This window comes from Haliotis cracherodii, unplaced genomic scaffold (genome assembly GCF_022045235.1).
Source record: "Haliotis cracherodii isolate W230 unplaced genomic scaffold, xgHalCrac1.p SCAF_12, whole genome shotgun sequence".
NCBI classification, from domain to species: Eukaryota; Metazoa; Mollusca; class Gastropoda; order Lepetellida; family Haliotidae; genus Haliotis; species Haliotis cracherodii.
The window spans coordinates 16,197,637-16,215,840 of NW_027266267.1; the positions used below are offsets into that span (position 1 = coordinate 16,197,637).

At 38.9% G+C, this 18,204-nt stretch overlaps 1 protein-coding gene and 3 pseudogenes across 1 annotated transcript; 3 read left to right on the plus strand and 1 right to left on the minus strand.

Annotated features, from left to right (window-relative positions):
- The first annotated feature begins 6,746 nt into the window (after positions 1-6,746).
- Positions 6,747-8,043, plus strand: LOC139457092 (uncharacterized; annotated as a pseudogene).
- Positions 8,044-8,073: 30 nt separating this feature from the next.
- LOC139457587 (uncharacterized) lies at positions 8,074-10,858 on the plus strand (annotated as a pseudogene).
- A 1,429-nt stretch (positions 10,859-12,287) lies between these two features.
- Positions 12,288-13,173, minus strand: LOC139457093 (uncharacterized). The gene is made up of 2 exons (XM_071238533.1): positions 12,888-13,173; positions 12,288-12,577 (listed from the first exon to the last, which is right to left on the minus strand). Exons 1-2 carry the CDS (start codon positions 13,171-13,173, stop codon positions 12,288-12,290), a joined length of 576 nt encoding a protein of 191 aa, XP_071094634.1.
- A 218-nt stretch (positions 13,174-13,391) lies between these two features.
- Positions 13,392-15,159, plus strand: LOC139457094 (uncharacterized; annotated as a pseudogene).
- The last annotated feature ends 3,045 nt before the right edge of the window (positions 15,160-18,204 follow it).

Sequence of the window (18,204 nt, forward strand, 5' to 3'; positions counted from 1 at the left end):
TCACCACGAGGAGGTTGCTCTTCATGAGTGCCTTTTTATACAAAGAAAATCAAGTTTGGAAATTATATGATTGTACCAATTGCTCCTGTAATCATGATTGTACTATAGGCCTGTGGCCTCCTCAGTATGTTGAATAAAGAAATTGAATTGAATTGAATTATCACACACAAAAATACTCGCCCAATACTTCGTATCCTCCCTGAGGATGTCTTCGAAACTCCCTACAAACCCTGAACATGCTGAAACAGAAAACAACTAACTTGTCTTAATCCTTTCAAAGTTTCAGTGTGAATTTGTGAAAGATTGATAAGCTGTCATTATTCATTGAAATCCATATCTCACTTTCAGGTGGTTCAGGTAGCAACGCATGATTGGAATTGAATGCCACGTTTTGTATGTCATGCACTTTGCCAGATTTATACCGTTGGTAACTAACCCTTATCATCAAATCCCAGCGTTATGTTGAGAATAAGGACACGACCCTTAAAAGTCCTGCACATGTAGCTCTTATGCAAACCGAAATCCCATGTCGCAACAAACACTTGTTCATAATAATAAGAAAAGGTTTCCGAAAACAACAAAACTAAAAGGCCCTTGACGTTTACAGTAGTAACATGGAGATCAGGAAAATATCTAAATTAATCTATTCCATAAGATCTCTGTATAGAAATCATGGAACATTATGTCTCGAAGTCCTGCTACGTACCTGGCATCCGCAAGCTGCTCTTCCTTCCTTCTGCTGTCAATCGAGTTTTCGAAATACTTGACGTCCTTATTGTGGATGGCTCAGATGGATTTCAACCGGGATTTCCGTGATAGATATTCCACGTCACGGTAATCAAACAAAAACCTAATTGGCAACAATATACTCGAGGCGTAATTAGGGTTAACCCAAGGGAAACAACTGAGGACTTACAATTATACTCTCTAGAAGCTTACATAAACCAAGACCAAAACCCTCAACCCCTAATCACCAGCACGCGTAGAATAACCTCAACTAGAAACGGAAAAACGGTCCCAACCTCCATCGTAATAATCAACTTAAAAAAACCCACTCAATTCCCTGAAGCCCCCAAACACATATCCTTCGGAGCCCACACCAACTTAGAAGTCAAACCCTATATAAAACAGGTTAAGCAATGTTCAAAGTGCCTCAAATACAACCACACTGACTCCCAATGAACATACCGTAAAACTAAATGTAAAAAATGCGCACAAACAGATTGCCCACGCATATGCACACCCTGGTGTATCCACTGCAAATCCACCCAACACACTTCACTTTCAAACCAATGCCCACACAGAGACACACTCACCCAGCAGGCAAACAAACACATAAACATAGACATGGCTAAAATCCAAACACGAAAATGTGCTACACCCGCATCCAAACCACTCCTCCCTACACCACACCCAAACAGCATCCCACAAACAAACACCACACCCATAACCGACAGCTCTGTCTGGGGACCCTACCAAGAAACAGCACCCACCTCACACACACAAGCAGCCACTCAACCAACCACGAACCCTCCCACATCTCACATAGCCAAAACATCAACCCCGGCATGCAAAACAAACCACAAAACGACCGCCACAACACGACCCTCATCCAAGCACCCTACAGCCCACATGGCAACAAAACTCTCCCACAAGCAAGCACAACAAAACACAAACACTAAGAAATCATCAGCTACACCCATCCACATCACATGCCTCCCCCATGGAAACTCAATCAGCTAAACCTAATCTAACCAATGACGAAGATTTCTCCACTACTTAGGAAACAAAAGACACTACTCCAACTAAAACAAACCAAACTTCCCAACCAGCCAACACCCAAAACCTTAATAACCTCACCTTACTCCTAGCATAAATGCATAGTCAAAACTCACCAAAAGCTAGCATGAAATCCTTAGACAAAGTAGCTTTGAATCTAAAATTAACCGATCTTCCCTTCTTCCTCTTTAACTTCCATCTAAAAGAACTCACCGAATAAACTAAAAACTAAAAACTAAATCACCAATCACCCAAACCCAATAATGGAAGGACTAAATATTTTTCAGTGGAACGCCAACGGACTCACCTCCCACGGCCATGAACTAAAAACTAAATTTAAACTAAATAAAGGCCCTCACATTGCTTGTATCCGTGAAACCAAATTCTAAAAAAAATCCAAATTCACACTACCTAACTACAACTCAGAACTGACAGAGCTAAACCCAAAACAAGAAGAGCCGCAGGAGGACTAATCATATTTATCAGGGAAGATATAAATTACGAAGAAATAAAAATAGACACGCCAAACCTAGAAGCCAACGGCATTAAAACTGCATTAAATAACCGAAACATAAACATCATAAATATTTACCACTGGGCGGAACAAAAACTCCAACCTGAGGATCTAAACAAAATACTCAAAATAAGCGATAAATCTACTGTATTCCTAGGAGACTTTAACGCTCACCATCCTACATGGAGCATAGATTATAAAATAGATAATCATGGCAAATTTATCTCCAAATGGATAGAAACAAACGACCTAGTACTCCTAAATAGCAACCAATCGCGAGGTAAGAAAAGACAAACCAAAATATGTCGGCTATCGACCTAACCATATGCACCGCAGATCTAGCTCAAAGTACTCAATGGGAAGTGCACGACGTCCTGCTAGGTAGTGACCACTTCCCCATAAACATAACCATAGGAAATACAAACGTACCAATCCAAACAGAAAACCAAGAACCAAAATTCCATTACAATAAAGCTAACTGGGACCAATTCCAAGATATCTGCAACGAAGCTAACATAAACAAAATAGAAAATAATGATCCAGAAACCTATTGTAAAAACCTAACAGACTATATAATAAACACAGCCAAAACCTCCATCCCCTTCAAAACATCTAAGACAGGCAAACCGACGGTACCATGGTGGAATGAGGAAATAGAACAGACTAGACGAAAACGTAAATCAGCCTTCAATAAAGCAAAACGCGACTACAAATATCTAAACACAGCCCACGAACTAACATTATCAACTCAACCAATCCCGCCCAAAAAGCAAACAATCTCGCCAACCACTTTTCAGGCGTTAGCAGTAACACCAACTTCAGCCAAAAATTCCAAGATACTTAAACAAAAAACAAACCCACAAAAGAACTAAACAATAACAATCTAGAAATAAACCAAGCCTACACAATGGAGGAGCTCCTCTACGTAATCCAAAACAGGAAAAAGGGCACAGCCCCAGGATTAGACCTAACTTCTTACCAAATATACTATTCCAAAAAAGAAACGCATAGGTGTTTCTGAATTTAAAAAAATCCTCTGATCAAAGAATATGTCAACTGAACCGATAAAATATAAATCTGTTTATAGGAGACTTCTATGCAAATCTGTATTTTAAAAAATCGCCAAAACGCAAAACGTTGTGTTTGATAAGACGTTTTACAAATTTCTGAAAACACATCACCAAAACGCAACTCATTTTGCACGTGCAAATTGGGCCATGAGTTGCATGCTGTATCTGTCTATAAAATGCAATGTCGCATTCGAAATGTGAAATCAGTTTTGAAGAGTTTCACGACGGAATCATTATGCCACGCCTAGACGCTGCGACTCGCAATATCGCCATTGGAAGACTAGGGACTGGTGAGTCGCAATCTTCAGTTGCAAGACGTCTAAACGTAAGCCAGCGTACGATTTCTTGACTCGCAACACGCTACAACCTTACGGGTACCACAAACGACCGTCCACGCACCGGAAGACCTCGAGTCACCACAACAGCTCAGGATCGCTACATCCGGGTCCTCCATGTACATGATCGTACTGTTACAGCTGAGAGCACAGCGGCCAGGGTGCCTGGACTTCGAAGGATATCGGGTCAAACAGTACGGAACAGACTGAGAGAGGTTGGACTGAGAGCCCGGATATCCTACTTCGGGAACGTGTTACTACGTCAGCATCGCGTCCAACGTCTCCGCTGGTGCAATAACATGGCGCCTGGAACTTACGAAACTGGAGGCGTATATGTTTCAGCGATGAATTTAGGTTTCTTCTACAGAGACGGGATGGACGAAACAGAGTTTACAGACGAGTCAATGAATGTTATGCTCCTAACTGTGTACGTCAAGTGGACAGATTTGGTGTAGGAAGTGTCATGATGTGGGCGGCGATATCCTACACTAACCGTACTAATCTTATCCATGTCCAAGGAAACCTGACGGCTGTGCGCTATAGGGACAATATTCTTCAGCAACACCTTCTCCCAGTCATTGACGTCCGACGGGAGTTATTCAAGCAAGACAACGCCACGCCACATACAGTTATTCCTCAACCAGTTATACAGCGTCTGATCCAGTCCATGACGAGGCGGGTCCGAACTGTTATTCGTGCACGTGGTGGACATAACAGGTACTGACACTTCTGTGGACGCTGAACAAAATAATGACTGTTTAGCCTGTGGTGATCATTATTATCGTATACACACGTGGTTCTGCCATGTGCACGTCAAATTTCATGCTCCCGAGTATGTTTGTTTAATAGTTATACACGTTTGAATTGAACCTTTGTCTCTTCAGATTACTGCCTTGTGTTAACTCATGTAGACCAATTTCAAACTTATGTAAAGTAATGGAATCAATGGCTAAAAATAGATTACAACGTTACCCAACCCAAAATAACATCATAAACCCAGATCAAAGCTGTTTCACTCCTGGCCGCTCAATCCTAGATAACCTCGCCCGACTAGAGCAAGATATTAAGACAGGACAACTAAATAAACAATATACCACAGGCATCTTCTTAGACTTCTCTAAAGCTTTCCACATGGTATGGCACGACGGGCTAATACAAAAACTTAAAAAAATAGGACTCAAAGGTCAGATAATAAACTACATCCAGGACTTCCTAAACAATCCTAAATAACTGTGTGTATAGACCAAACTCTATCCCACCAATGTCCCTTAGAAAATGGCACTCCCCAGGGCAGTATCCTCAGCCCCACCCTCTTCAATATAATGATAAACGATCTATTCGATGGCCTACCCCATAAAGTAAACACATCAAAATTCGCAGATGATGGAGCCCTCTGGATCCGCACTAAAAGCATTAAAATGGCCCAAAATTTACTCCAGAAATCTCTTAATAAAATACAACAATGGGCTCATAAATGGGGCTTCTCCCTTAACTCAGAAAAAACAACAGGAATAGTATTCAAACATAAAAACATGAAACCCCCCTCCCCAATCCTCCAGCTAAACAACCAAACAATCAAATTTCAAAAACAAACCAAATTCTTAGGACTTATTTTTGATGAACATCTCACCTGGGATGCTTACATCCAAAACCTGACAATTAAATGCAGCAAAGACCTAAACTCCCTAAGATGCCTAACTGGCTCTAACTGGGGAGCCTCCAAAGATACCCCCCTCTCTACATAACATTAATTAGATCAAAACTAGACTACGGCTGCGCCATATACAACACCCTTAACAACTCTCTATCTAAAAAACTTGACTCAATACAATTTCAGGCTCTCAAACTAATTACACGCACCCAACATGGCACCTCCTACACTTCACTTCAGGCCTTCAAAGGAGAAATGCCACTAAGTCTACGCAGGGAACAGCTAAGTTTAAATTTCTGGGCCACGTCCCAATCAAACCCTCTCATCCAAAACTTAATAAACCAAAACATCAGCCCCAAAAACCAAGCTCTAGCTCGTAAACAACCCTTATTTACCCCAATATCCCAAAGAATAACAAACTACCTAAATGAATACCAAATTAAAAATCTTAAACAAAACTGCAAACAATCAAATATCTTCACCCCTAAACTTAAAATACCCAAAATAGACACAACACTAGCTAGCCAAATAAATAAACAAACCAAGCCAAACATAGCTAAAACCACCACACTAGCATACATACACCACGAAAATTGGCCAAATTGGTGTCACATTTACACGGACGGATCTTCAGATCCGACCTCCAAACACACATACCACACAACCAACTAAAAACCACACAATCCTTCCGACTCCCAAACAACTAATCAATATTCACGGCAGAACTAATGGGCATGGCCTTAGCCCTCCATAATCAAGAATCCAAAAACCACAAAAAAAATCCTAATACTTACCGACTCCCTAATTGGACTGCAAGCCCTCCAAAACAAGATACCAAAAACCGACCTAAATTAATAAATCAAACACTTAAAAGCTCCAACGACCTAACTAAGGCAGGCAAACAAATAACCTTCTTGTGGATACCCACCCTCGTAGGAATATACGGTAATGAAAACGCCAATAAAGCAGCTAAATTATCCCTTAAGGGATATCGCAGCGGACGTGATATTCCTACAGCAGAAATGTTTCACAACCTCGTCAACATTGGCGATTGCAGGGTGCTGAAGACGTGGCATATTCAGACAGACCATGTTACATAGACTGATATATGGTCTCTGATTCAGGTAAGGAACATGTGAATAATACTGATCACGTATTAAAGTTATTTATCTTTTGTAAGCCACTTATTCAGTTTTAGAATCTATATATATTTGTAAATGTGTGATTTTATTTTTGTAGAATAACCAATCTACCTAACCTATGTTAATCCTTGGTAATGTATCAACATTTGTTCGATCAGCCATTTTCATCACTTACTCTCGCGTTGTTGTACGAGATTTTGCGGTACCTGGAGCTTTCATCGAGAGCGGCAGCCTTTGGCTTCGACTTGACTAAATATGCTTCGTGTGAAAATGCACAACGTAAGTTTAATCCAAATAATTATTAAAAAGTGAACTTAACCAAGGATTCCTTAACTCACTTTTTCCACGAACAAAACATCGTAATATTAAAGAAATAAGCCATCGTAAATGTCAGAGAAAATGTCGTCTGCTTTGTTTACTATCTAGACAATGGAGGTAACGTGACACAATAGGTCACGCCCTCGCCAGATTAAAAATCTATGGAAGCTCCACTGGGCCATATCTTATTTCGATTCCACGTAATTTAACGCTTACTGGTAGACGTGAACTTTTTATATTTGGGATTTTCAAGTGTATGCTAGTTATTTCAAAGAATGAATTTAATATTTTAGACCATCTTCGATAGAGAGGCAACAGGGAGGGGTCAGTACCGTCAATATGTGTCAAACGCTCTAGACAAGGCATAGGAGCTGTTATTGATGGGATGGCTATAAGCAGAGCTTCTGAGAATTTTTGTGTACCGTTTTCGACTTTACATGATCGCACAAGCGGGAAAGTGTCAGTTGACTGTGTAACAACTGGAAGGTAGCCTCTTCTTTCACTTGAGGAAGAAAAGTTATTAGTTGACCACATCGACGTCATGGCTAACTTTGGATATGGTTACTCCAGGGCCGAGGTTACCGCTATTGCCACTGATCTTGCAATCCATCTTGGAAAAAGAAGTAAAGGTGATCCACTTCTTTCTATGCAGTGGTTTTACGGTTTTGTGAAGAGATGGCCTGATCTTCGAGTTAAGAAGCCCCGATCTTTAGAACTTCAAAGAGCCAAGGCAACATCCGAGGAAACCTTTACACATTACTTTGATGAACTCGGCAGCATTTTGAAGAAATATAGGTTGGAGGACAGTCAACAGAGAATCTATAATGTAGATGAAAAGGGACTAGTAGAAACTCACGTTCCATCTTCCATAGTTTCAAGTCAACAAGTGCCAACAGCTGTTGTAGCACCGAGGTCAAGCACAACAACTGTCAACAGATGTGGTAATGCGTCAGGAAATGCTATTCCCCCGTTTTTCGTCTTTAAGGGACAAAGAATGCGAGAGGAGCTTTTGTCAGGTTGTACACCAGGATCGACTGGAACTGTTACGGAGACGGGATGGGATGGTCAAACACGGAATCTACAATCTCATTTCAAGAAACAAGCTGTCGCCACTTCTGAAGAGTTTCCGTTGTTGGTCCTGTACGACGGTCACAAGTCCTATATTTCCATTCCACTTATTACCTGGGCACGTGAAAATAATGTCAAGGTCAGAGCTGTCAAACTTCGCGCTGCCGTATTTACGTTCCGTGTTTACACATTTATCATGAGTACCTACTACAAACATCTTTGTGCAGTAGACAAGCTTCGTTACGAAGAAAAACTTAATTTACTTGGATTTTCGCTAGATTGGGAACCATATAGCATTAATAAGTACTGGATTGACGACGTTTCCAAGTGGCCAAACTTGCAGTTTGGCGACCTGTACACGTATCTCATAGATTCGCCTGGTCCTTTTACCAGAATGAGTTTAAGATGTTTTCGTTCACTAGAGGCCTATACTTTGTTTGAAAGTGGATGGGTTCATACGAGTCTCATCAGGTACAACTCTTCACAGACCAAGTGCATAATTAAGGTAAGTCATCAATGTTAATATTTTTATCTGAACATGCATTATATTAGGCCTATTTTTACGGTCGTGGCACATAATTCTATGCGGCGCCATAGCATGTGTTTTCCATGGTCAGTATACTCTTTATCCATAGTTTGTGTGTAAACAAAAATAAGATCTTATTTAGAAACCACTGAATATCAAATATTATAATCAACCAATCGCATGACTGTCTGTGACAGCAATATATATATTTTTTTAAATGTTGATTGATTTTTCAGGCCAAGGTTCACAGATCCCAAGCTGTGACAGAGAAGCCCCATGAAGCCTGGGTTGGTCTGGATAAGAGTGGCACGGTGGAGTGTGAACACTGTACATGCATGGCAGGGTATTAGATTTATTTATTTAATAAATATTTCTGTAAATAGGTTTTCTTTCAAATATGATCATCTGTTGTGGTAAATAAATCCCATTGTACTCAATTTAATATATTTCAGAAAAAATTGTAAATTAATTGTTCAAAGTTTAGTTAAATGTTTGGTCAAATTCAGATTTGGTGAAGTCTGTTCACATGTTGCTGGTATACTATTCAAAGTGGAGGCCTGTGTACGATTTGAGTACAACAAAGTTTCCTGTACGTCCATGCCCTGTTCCTGGAATCAGACATTCACAAAGAAGGTAACATGCAAAATATGAAAATTGAAAGAACAATATATTGGTGTTGATTTTAAACCACAGTATGTCCCATATTCCTTTATAACGTTTTAAACAAATTGGTAATGGAGGTTGAGAACTATTTCATTGTTGAATTACATTACTGACTTAGTCTAAAAAAAATAATAGTGTTGGTTCTCAGGCACCGCCCGCATTTTCATAAAGTTCGCTGTATGTTTCGTGTTTATTTCATTTTTTTATTTAAGAAATCCAACTGTATTCCAGTATTTTACTCATCACGGAATACAATTATGTAGGGAGGCCCTTTCACAGGTTGATTGTACACAAAGACACCGCCCACCCGCACTATATTTTCAAAAACCATTGCCTGAGAGCCAATTCTTTTATTTTTTTAAGCCTTATAAAACATAATTTAGAATATTTGCAAGTGTGTGTTGGTGGTTTAAATATCAGGCTGATTTGTATTTTTCCTCAAGACAGACCAGTTTGAAAACATGCCAGTATTTTAAAACTGTGTAATGTGATTTTTTAACTTAAATGTGAAATTCCTTTCAGCAACTGTATGTGAATTTGTTTTTCAGGTTGAACCAGCTATGGTGGCATACATAAACTTCTCGAAAGTCAAGAAGGTGCACTTGGCACCACCTCTGGCCCAGAGACAACCAGTTAAATTTACAGATAGTTCTAGTCTTTTAGTAAAGTTGAGAAAAAGTGTACCCTCCGCAGCCATATTTACTATTACTAACCCTGTTATTACCGACTGGTCCCAAGCAGAACATGCCCAACTTCCTTCTCCACTATCACTTTTATTTGATGAGAAATATAAACATTTGACTGAGGCAGAGTTGAAATGTAAATGTGAGAATGTTTTTTCTGATGAGTTAAAAATAACACAGCAGGAAGCTACAGTGTTGGAGAAAGAAACCATCTGTCAGAGTGGATCAGCTACCTGGTTTGAGTACAGAATAGGACGTTTAACTGCCTCTAATTTTGGGAGTATTTATCATTGTCAGTGTAAACCCAGTCAGGTTTCGTTATTGGAAAAAGATAATGCAATATGACCAAACTACTGACTCGGACAGTAATAAACATGACCAAGCTACAGTGTATGCTCCCTGTGAGTGGGGTTTGGACCACGAAAATGACGCTGTTGATCAATATGAAACTATTATGATGTCTGGTCATACCAACCTTGTCTTACAGAAATCCGGTTTTGTCATCAAACCAGATTTCCCCCACTTAGGTGCTACACCTGACTCATATGTGACATGTGACTGTTGTGGTAAGGGTCTTGTGGAGGTTAAGTATCTCTTTAAATACAGAGACCAGCATCCTTGTGAAATTTGTGATAATCAGTTCTATCTAAAACCTCATCTAAAATATGATCCTGTTTGTATAAACTCGCTTCAAACTAGCCACAATTATTATCATCAGCTGCAAGGCCAGTTACATGTCTGTGATATGAATTATTGTGACTTTGTTGTCTGGTCCAGAAAGGGTATCCATATTGAACGTGTCATTGAGGACACTTCATTTTGGAACTCACTGAAAGTGAAATTAGATTTCTACTTTTTGAGAATTGTTTTACCTGAACTCCTGACTAGAGCACATGACCATAAGATGAACCATGCTCACCCAGTATCCAGTGAGTGAGTGAGTTAATATTTAACGTCACATCGGCAGTATTTCAGCCATATCGTGACGAGAACTGATATAAAATACAAATATGTAAATATCTGTCATCGAAGGACAGTAAAAATAACTAGAGTATCACAGTTTTGACCCAGTATCCAGAGAAAGGCGTCGCTGCATAAAGTATGAATAATACAATGCAATGTATGTACATCAATGCTTGTGGTAAGAGGCGACAAGCGGGATCGGGTGGTCAGGCTCGCTGATTTGTTTGAACTGTGTCATCATATCCCAATTGTGTGGATCGATGCTCATGATGCCAATCACTGGATTGTCTGGTCCAGACTCAATTATTTACAGACAGCTGTCATGTAGCTAACCTATTACTGATTGCAGAGTTAAACAACAAACAAACAAATGTACATAAATGCATTTTTAATGTTACTGTCCATTCATAGTACCCTACAAAGCCAAAGTACACTAAATTAAATCTCAAAGTTCATCAATTAATTTTTTTCCCACTTGTCTGCATCATGTTCAGTTGTTCATGAACTTCTTGTTACACATCACACATCAATAATTATGTTTGGAAGCACTTAAGTTGTAGCACTTGTGTGGAAAGAGCGATATGCAGCAAATATATACACCTCATTTCTTAGTTTGTTTATATGTGATAAATAATTATAATAATAATATGCTATTTATATTGCACATGTTTCCACCCCACTCAGGGGCATGCTCAAAGCGCTATTACCCTGGTCACTGGGTCAATGTGCACTCAAGAATCATTCTCAGCTCCCTGGAGAGTACTGTAAACAGCTTTATTTCTTCGCCGTTAAAATATTCCGAATACCACACCAAAGACAATACTGCGAGTTGATGTGTTCATAATTGATAATTGATTACTGTGAGGTAACAGTGACACTAATTGGTCTGTTAACACTGTCATTTGTGATGCATTGTGTGACCATTCTGCATTCATTTGTGTTTTTAACTTATTGAGTAACTTGCGGTTCTGGTTGAAGATTTCATCATTTGATGAAGTGTTGCAATGAATAAAGTATGTATGTATTATTTATACTTATTTTTGCGTTTTGAATTTTTGCGATTGAGTCTCGTTCGCAAAACTCGTAATAGTAAAACGGTCGCAAAAAATTCCCTGTTTACAGTATACAACCCAAGCTGCCTTTTAGGCGATAGAAGGTTAACAACCACGTTGTCATCTCATCCTACCAGGTAACCATTCACTGCTAGGTGAAGAGAGGCACATTTCAAACAAAGTCACTTGCCCAAGGAGACGCCACACGTGTTACATGTGCTTCAATGCGTATATTATTCACCTGTCATGATAAATGAAATATCAAGTCAAAAAGCTGAATATATCTGTACATTAATAAATGTTGATAACATCAACAGTTCCTTTTTTTGTATCAAAAAGTGTCTACCATGTACCGGTAATTTAACATCTACTTGTTCAAAATTAACTCTATAGAACATAGCAATAGTACTAGGATCAGTTATGTTTATCATGTTAACTGAAATTGATCCACTACTTCATTACCAATACTTATGTTAACATGTATACTATGTAGACCACTATTCTAGTATTGGAGGACACAGGTTCACAAGAGCTGCGCATACTTGAACCATCTTTCCAACAGTGGTCTTTGCAGAAGTGTTCGCTTCTTCACAAGAGTGATAGGGAGAGGACCTTTCATCACACCATAGTCTTTCAAACGGTTAATCACTCGCTCTACATGTATCCGCACATTGGAATATACTCTAGATGTTTCAACTTCTTGTCTTGACAGCTGGTTCTTGTCTTTTGTGTACGCTGGTACCATAAGCTGCGCCCCTCGAGTTGCTAATTCAGTGTCGATGAAAAAGCCCCTGTCAGCCAGAACAACATCACCTGTAGAAATGTATACCACTTTTAGTTATATAATAATTACTGCCTACATTTATACATGCACAAATACACATCATATTTTCAAAATGTACTATGCCAAGAATGTAATCAAAATATATTTAAGATTCCTTGGAACATTTGCACTAATTATTATATGAAATCTTAATAAAAATGTCTCCAGCTAAAACTATCTATATGCAACCCTGATTCAATGCTTCATTGATAAAATACCAATTTCCTCGCGAATAAAACTATATCAGGAAATAAAGCATATATACAAGTTATTTTACAAATACAATTGTTTCATGTGTACCTGGTACAAACTTGTCAATGATGCCACTTGTAAGAGTTATGATCTTGTCACTGGCTCGTCCACCCCATACAGGGGACAGAAAGGTGATGGCTCCTGATGGACTGATACCAATGAGGAACTTCACTTTGTTATGCTGCTTGTACCTTGAGTAAGTCTGGGATCTGGCTTTGTTGTTACTGGCTCTCTCGATGAAGATTTCTGTACAGTCAATGATGCATCTTATTCTTCTGAAAATCTTGTTGCGGAAACAATTGGGTAGGTGCATTTCAATAGTTTCAGGCCACATCACTAGTCTTCCAAGGTGGATATACAGTACTTCAAGCCATGCGTGAAAGATCCTCGTAGCCAATGACTTAGATATACCAAACCTGTATGCCAAGTCCTGCATGCATAAATTCTTCCTCAATTTCATCAGAGTTAGGAGGAGTTCATCCTCATCAGAAATCTTGTTCTTCTTCCCATTGACATGATGAGAAGTCTCGCTGCAAATGTCTTATCTTCAACATGTTCAAGAAAACAAGTAACTGTGAGGAGATCAGGGTTCACTCTAGGAATTTTCTGACATGGGCCCTTATGTGAAAATTTCAAATAACCAGAGGTACAACCACACTGGCCCGTACAGCACAATGTTACCATGTCCCATTATATTTGAAAATGTGGGTTTTTTTCAAATTTAGGAGCTAAAAGCACAAGGCCCCACCCTGGAAGATTACTATAGTATGTAAAGTATAATTTTACTTACACTAAACTAAAAGGCATATGGTATTCCATGAAAGTTATACATCAGTGAGAACTTACACTAGCAATAGACAGAAGAGCTGATGCAGCTACACTGCGCTGAACGTTCTCTTGCCTCTCTTTCAAACGGTTCTGTCTGTTTATTCTCTGTTTTGTGGTAGCAGCATTCTCTGTTTTGAAGGAAAACAGACTTGGCACATAGTCCGCATCATTTGGATCATTTGAGGGACGACCTTTGCAAGTAAAAGAAAATGCACAATTTATAAGAAAGTCTTAAGACAAACGTACATTTAATTCTAAAATATCAGGTAGATCAATATAAAAATCCATTTAGATATCTACCCAACCTTGATCTATTAGGCAACCAAAAACAGTAGGTCATTGTTGTTAGTGTTAATAAAAGATTTGATTAAATGTAATTAATGTCATAACAAACATAAGTTAACTACAAGTCAAAAGATAAAAAAAAAATATATTGCCATACCTTTCTGAAAATGCTCGTTGCAAATGCGGGAATATTCAGTTGGTGTCCAGTCTTTGCAGCGAATGGCAAAAATCCATTTTTTACGAAGATCTTCCTCTTTCGGAATTCGAAAGAATTTATGGTGATTTTCCCCACCCCCACGATTACTGCAGCCGATAGCACAGCAACTGGCAGGCATTTGGTACGGAGAAATGATACAATAGAATTGCTTGAGTGACGTTGATTTGTGGCGGAAAAAAACGTAGGGCACTTCCGTGTGTTTTTGCCGCACAGCGAACTACGCATGCTCGGAAGTTCCTGTTCTGCGCGTGGGTTACTATGGTTAATGCTGAGTCATTGCGGATCTGCAACTCATCTATAATCTCTCACTCACTCCTTCTAATCTACAGTCTTCTTTCCGGAAATGTGGAATCCATCCATTCGACAAGTCAACTACTACCAAAATCAACTTTGCCCCATCTAAATTCTTTAAACAAGCTTCAAAGTCGAATGGCGAAAAAGATGACGGTGATCAAACTAGTTCCTTGACAGATGTTTCAACTTTCATTCAAGACAAAGAAGAAGCAAGAAGGCAGTACCTACCAAGAAAAGAAACGTTCTCAGTGCCGTTGTTAGTGGTAAGCCCATAACAGAGTCTTCAATTTTGGATAAAATAGTTTCACATCAGGCAAAGACATATGTGCCAAAGAGGAAATCTCAACCACCTAAAAGCTTCAAACCAATTTCGAAGAAGAAGAAATGCATCCAGGCATCGCCCCGACCGTCAACAAGCAAAGCGGCAGATAATTCACCTGTATCTATCAACGATAGCGATCTTTTGGATTGGTCTTCTGACAGCGACAGAGAGGCAGATAATGAAGTTCGTTGTGTTTGCAGCAAACGTGAGCCAAAGGCAATAGGCAACTGTTATTCAGAACTTTACACTAGCTGGGCTCATGTACTCATCCAACCTGTCAGCATTTCGTACACCTTCGTTATTGCACTTCAGTGGGTGTAGTCAGAAGAAACTCTGAATTCTGGTGCCCTTGTCATAACGAAAAAGAAGAATAATATCCAGATTGTATCTTGTGTAAATATGTTAATTTTCACGTTTTCTTCAAATTTTAACATTTGTGTGGGATATTTTCTAAACATTACAAGAAAAACGAAAAATCTGACAACGTGGCATTGTGTGATGTACTGTGACATGGATAGGACTCCATACATTCCACTGAAAGCGAGCCAACGAATCAGGTACCCGAACTTATGTGACGTTGTTTCTGGGTCATGTTTGTTGACTTCAAACATGGCGGGCGAAGTATCGATCGATCGATCTGACAGAGGATTTCAATGGAACTTTGCCAATATGGACGCTAATAAACAGTTATTAAGGTGAGTCTTCGTTTTCTTTACATTTGCTTTGTTTTCGGCTAGTACGGCACGGGATTGCTTATGTGATCAAACTTATGTAACGCAAGGATATATGATGTAGAAATATGTTTGCTTACTTATATTCCTTTAGCTAGATACTCCAATGTGACTCATTTTCTTAGTTCGTACCCTACCGACAAATCAATCTGTGGTACTCACCAATCTGTGAGGATGGTTAATAGACTAAACTACTTTTGCAGGTGTGAAGTGTAACCTTAGGTTCTGGATATTGTACCCTTCTACCTTTGCTCCTTTTCTCTAGTTACCACTCATTGGTTCTGGGGATGATGTAGCTCTCTCTCAAAATCACAAGTCAGATGGTTTGCTCCAGTCAATTTATTGGTGATGGTAGTTATTGTAAATATACATACACAAGGTCCTCAGTTATCTTCTTGTTGCCCGTCTTACTTATATACAACACATACCTACATGATGTGTAGAAGTGCCCGATAGATTTTCTGATCAATCTCTGATCAGAGAACCTCTCTGTTCAGCCGTGAGCTCCCGAATTCTCACACCACTCCCGGACAACTCACTAAATACTATTGATGATAATTTTTGCTCCTCCCACCGAAATAGTATTTGACGTCATGTGAAATGAGTCCTAACGCTCACCTCCATATGAACCCCAATTTTCGTTCCAATCAGTTTTTCTATCAAGCCCTTCTTAACCAAACCTTCAGCTAGTTTCCTAACTCATTGGTCAACCGATATACTCATAATAACATACTCATAATTCAACCTCTTTATGACAAATATCCAACACTCTGTCAGACTGGAAGGTGCCTAAAAGATACTTAATCATGTTAATCAGACATTCCAATCAAGCAGTAGTCCTGAGAAATATTCGATCATCTCAAGACTGACAATTTGTTCCATCCATTCATTTCCCCCCTGATACTTATATTGCAAGACTAGATTCTACTAATTTCATTGTACTAATGAAAATGTTATCTCTATCACTAAGAGAAGCAAAATCAATAATCATTTACCCTGTGGGTGATACCCTCACCCTGTACAGTCCCTTCTCTCATCTCCATCTATATTTTAAGTTAATATTAAATAAGTACCAAAATACCCCGGTTATACATGCCCTTCCTGTTGTAGAGCATGTCCCATGCGATTGACCAATGATAATAGAATATGATTGAGTGAGTGAGTTAAGATTAATAGTCACATCGGCAATATTTCAGCCATATCGTGACTAAATCAAGTTGGACATTAATAATGCATAAATATAGACATTAAAATCTGTCAACAAAGGACAGTAAAAACACTAGACTACCACATATGTAGATTGTAAAACTAGCATATCATAATAAAATTCGTAACAATTCATAACAGTACAAAATAAAAAATGGGCTATAGATCACCAATAGCCAAAGGTAGGTCACCATACTAGGTACCATGAGGACTTAATATACTTCTGCTACCTACATGGTTACCCAGCAGGATTTACACCATCGCTCTGGCTACTGGTGATCGTCAGCAAGTTTAAGCCAAATCAGTTAAAAACAACAAGAATTCTATGATTAAAAACATGGATAACGAAAAATACTTTGAATGAAATAGGAGTACCTTACTTAGTACTCCAACTTCTAAATGCCTATCAAAGAAGAATGAAATAGGAGTTATGTACCTTCTCAGGGGGACAATTATTTTACGCTACTTCAACCCACTTTGAAGGTACAGCCACTAACGATCACAGTTATATAATCATTTTACCAAATTAAAAGCACGTACTTTTTACAATGCATATCAAAATGTATCAATCAATTCTATTTCTTAAAAAAAACAATAATTAAATGAGAACTTACCTTAAAAAGATCATTCATAGATGAAACCTGGAAATAATTGTCCCTTGTAATGGAAAAATCAACACAGTCAAGCAGGACATGCTTGACTGTGATTCTTCCATCACAAGGGATACAGAATGGAGGATCCTAACCTTTTAACAAATATTCATGAGTATAACGAGAATGGCCAATACGACATCGTCTTAATACGACTTCTTCAAATCTGGACTGACAGCCCAAGTAGGTATAACCGATATCTGCTTTAATTGCATGTAATTTAATTATACCCACTTGAGTGTCCCACTTCTTCTGCATTAGGTCTTTGATATAGGATGTAATAACAGGTTTATAGTCACTGTATGGTAGTAGAAGTGCTGTCACAGATTTGTTAAGAGCTGCCTTTGCTGCAGCATCAGCCATAGTGTTACCCGTGATTCCAACATGACTGGGCAACCAGCAAAAGACAATGTCGTATTGGCCAGTAGCAAGGTCATTATACAATTCTAAAATACCTAAAATGAAAGGATGATGTGAAGAGCTAGATTTGATTGCCTGTAGACATGATAATGAATCTGAAAAGATGATGAACCGTTTACAACTGTACTGTTTTTGGATATATTCCAAAGCAGTTAATATTGCTTGTGCTTCAGCGGTGAAAATTGAGCTGTGGTCTTGTAAGCGAGATGAGACGGTTTTGGATCCAATGATAGCAGCACTGGAGACTGTGCTGCCGTCCTTGGATCCATCTGTAAAAATGGAACGGTGGGATTCGTATTTAGCTCTAACTTGTAAATATTCTTACTGATATACTAATTGATTTGTGTCTTGTTTTTTAAATGTGTGAGAGTCAAGTCCACCTCCGGTCTGATAAGTTGCCAAGGAGGGGAAG

Coding starts and splice junctions, on each gene's coding strand:
- LOC139457093 (XM_071238533.1), bottom strand. CDS start 13,173: ATGTGGCCTGAAACTATTGAAATGCACCTACCCAATTGTTTCCGCAAC. Junction 12,578..12,887: donor CATTGACAAGTTTGTACCAG/GTACACATGAAA, acceptor ACATTTCTACAG/GTGATGTTGTTCTGGCTGAC.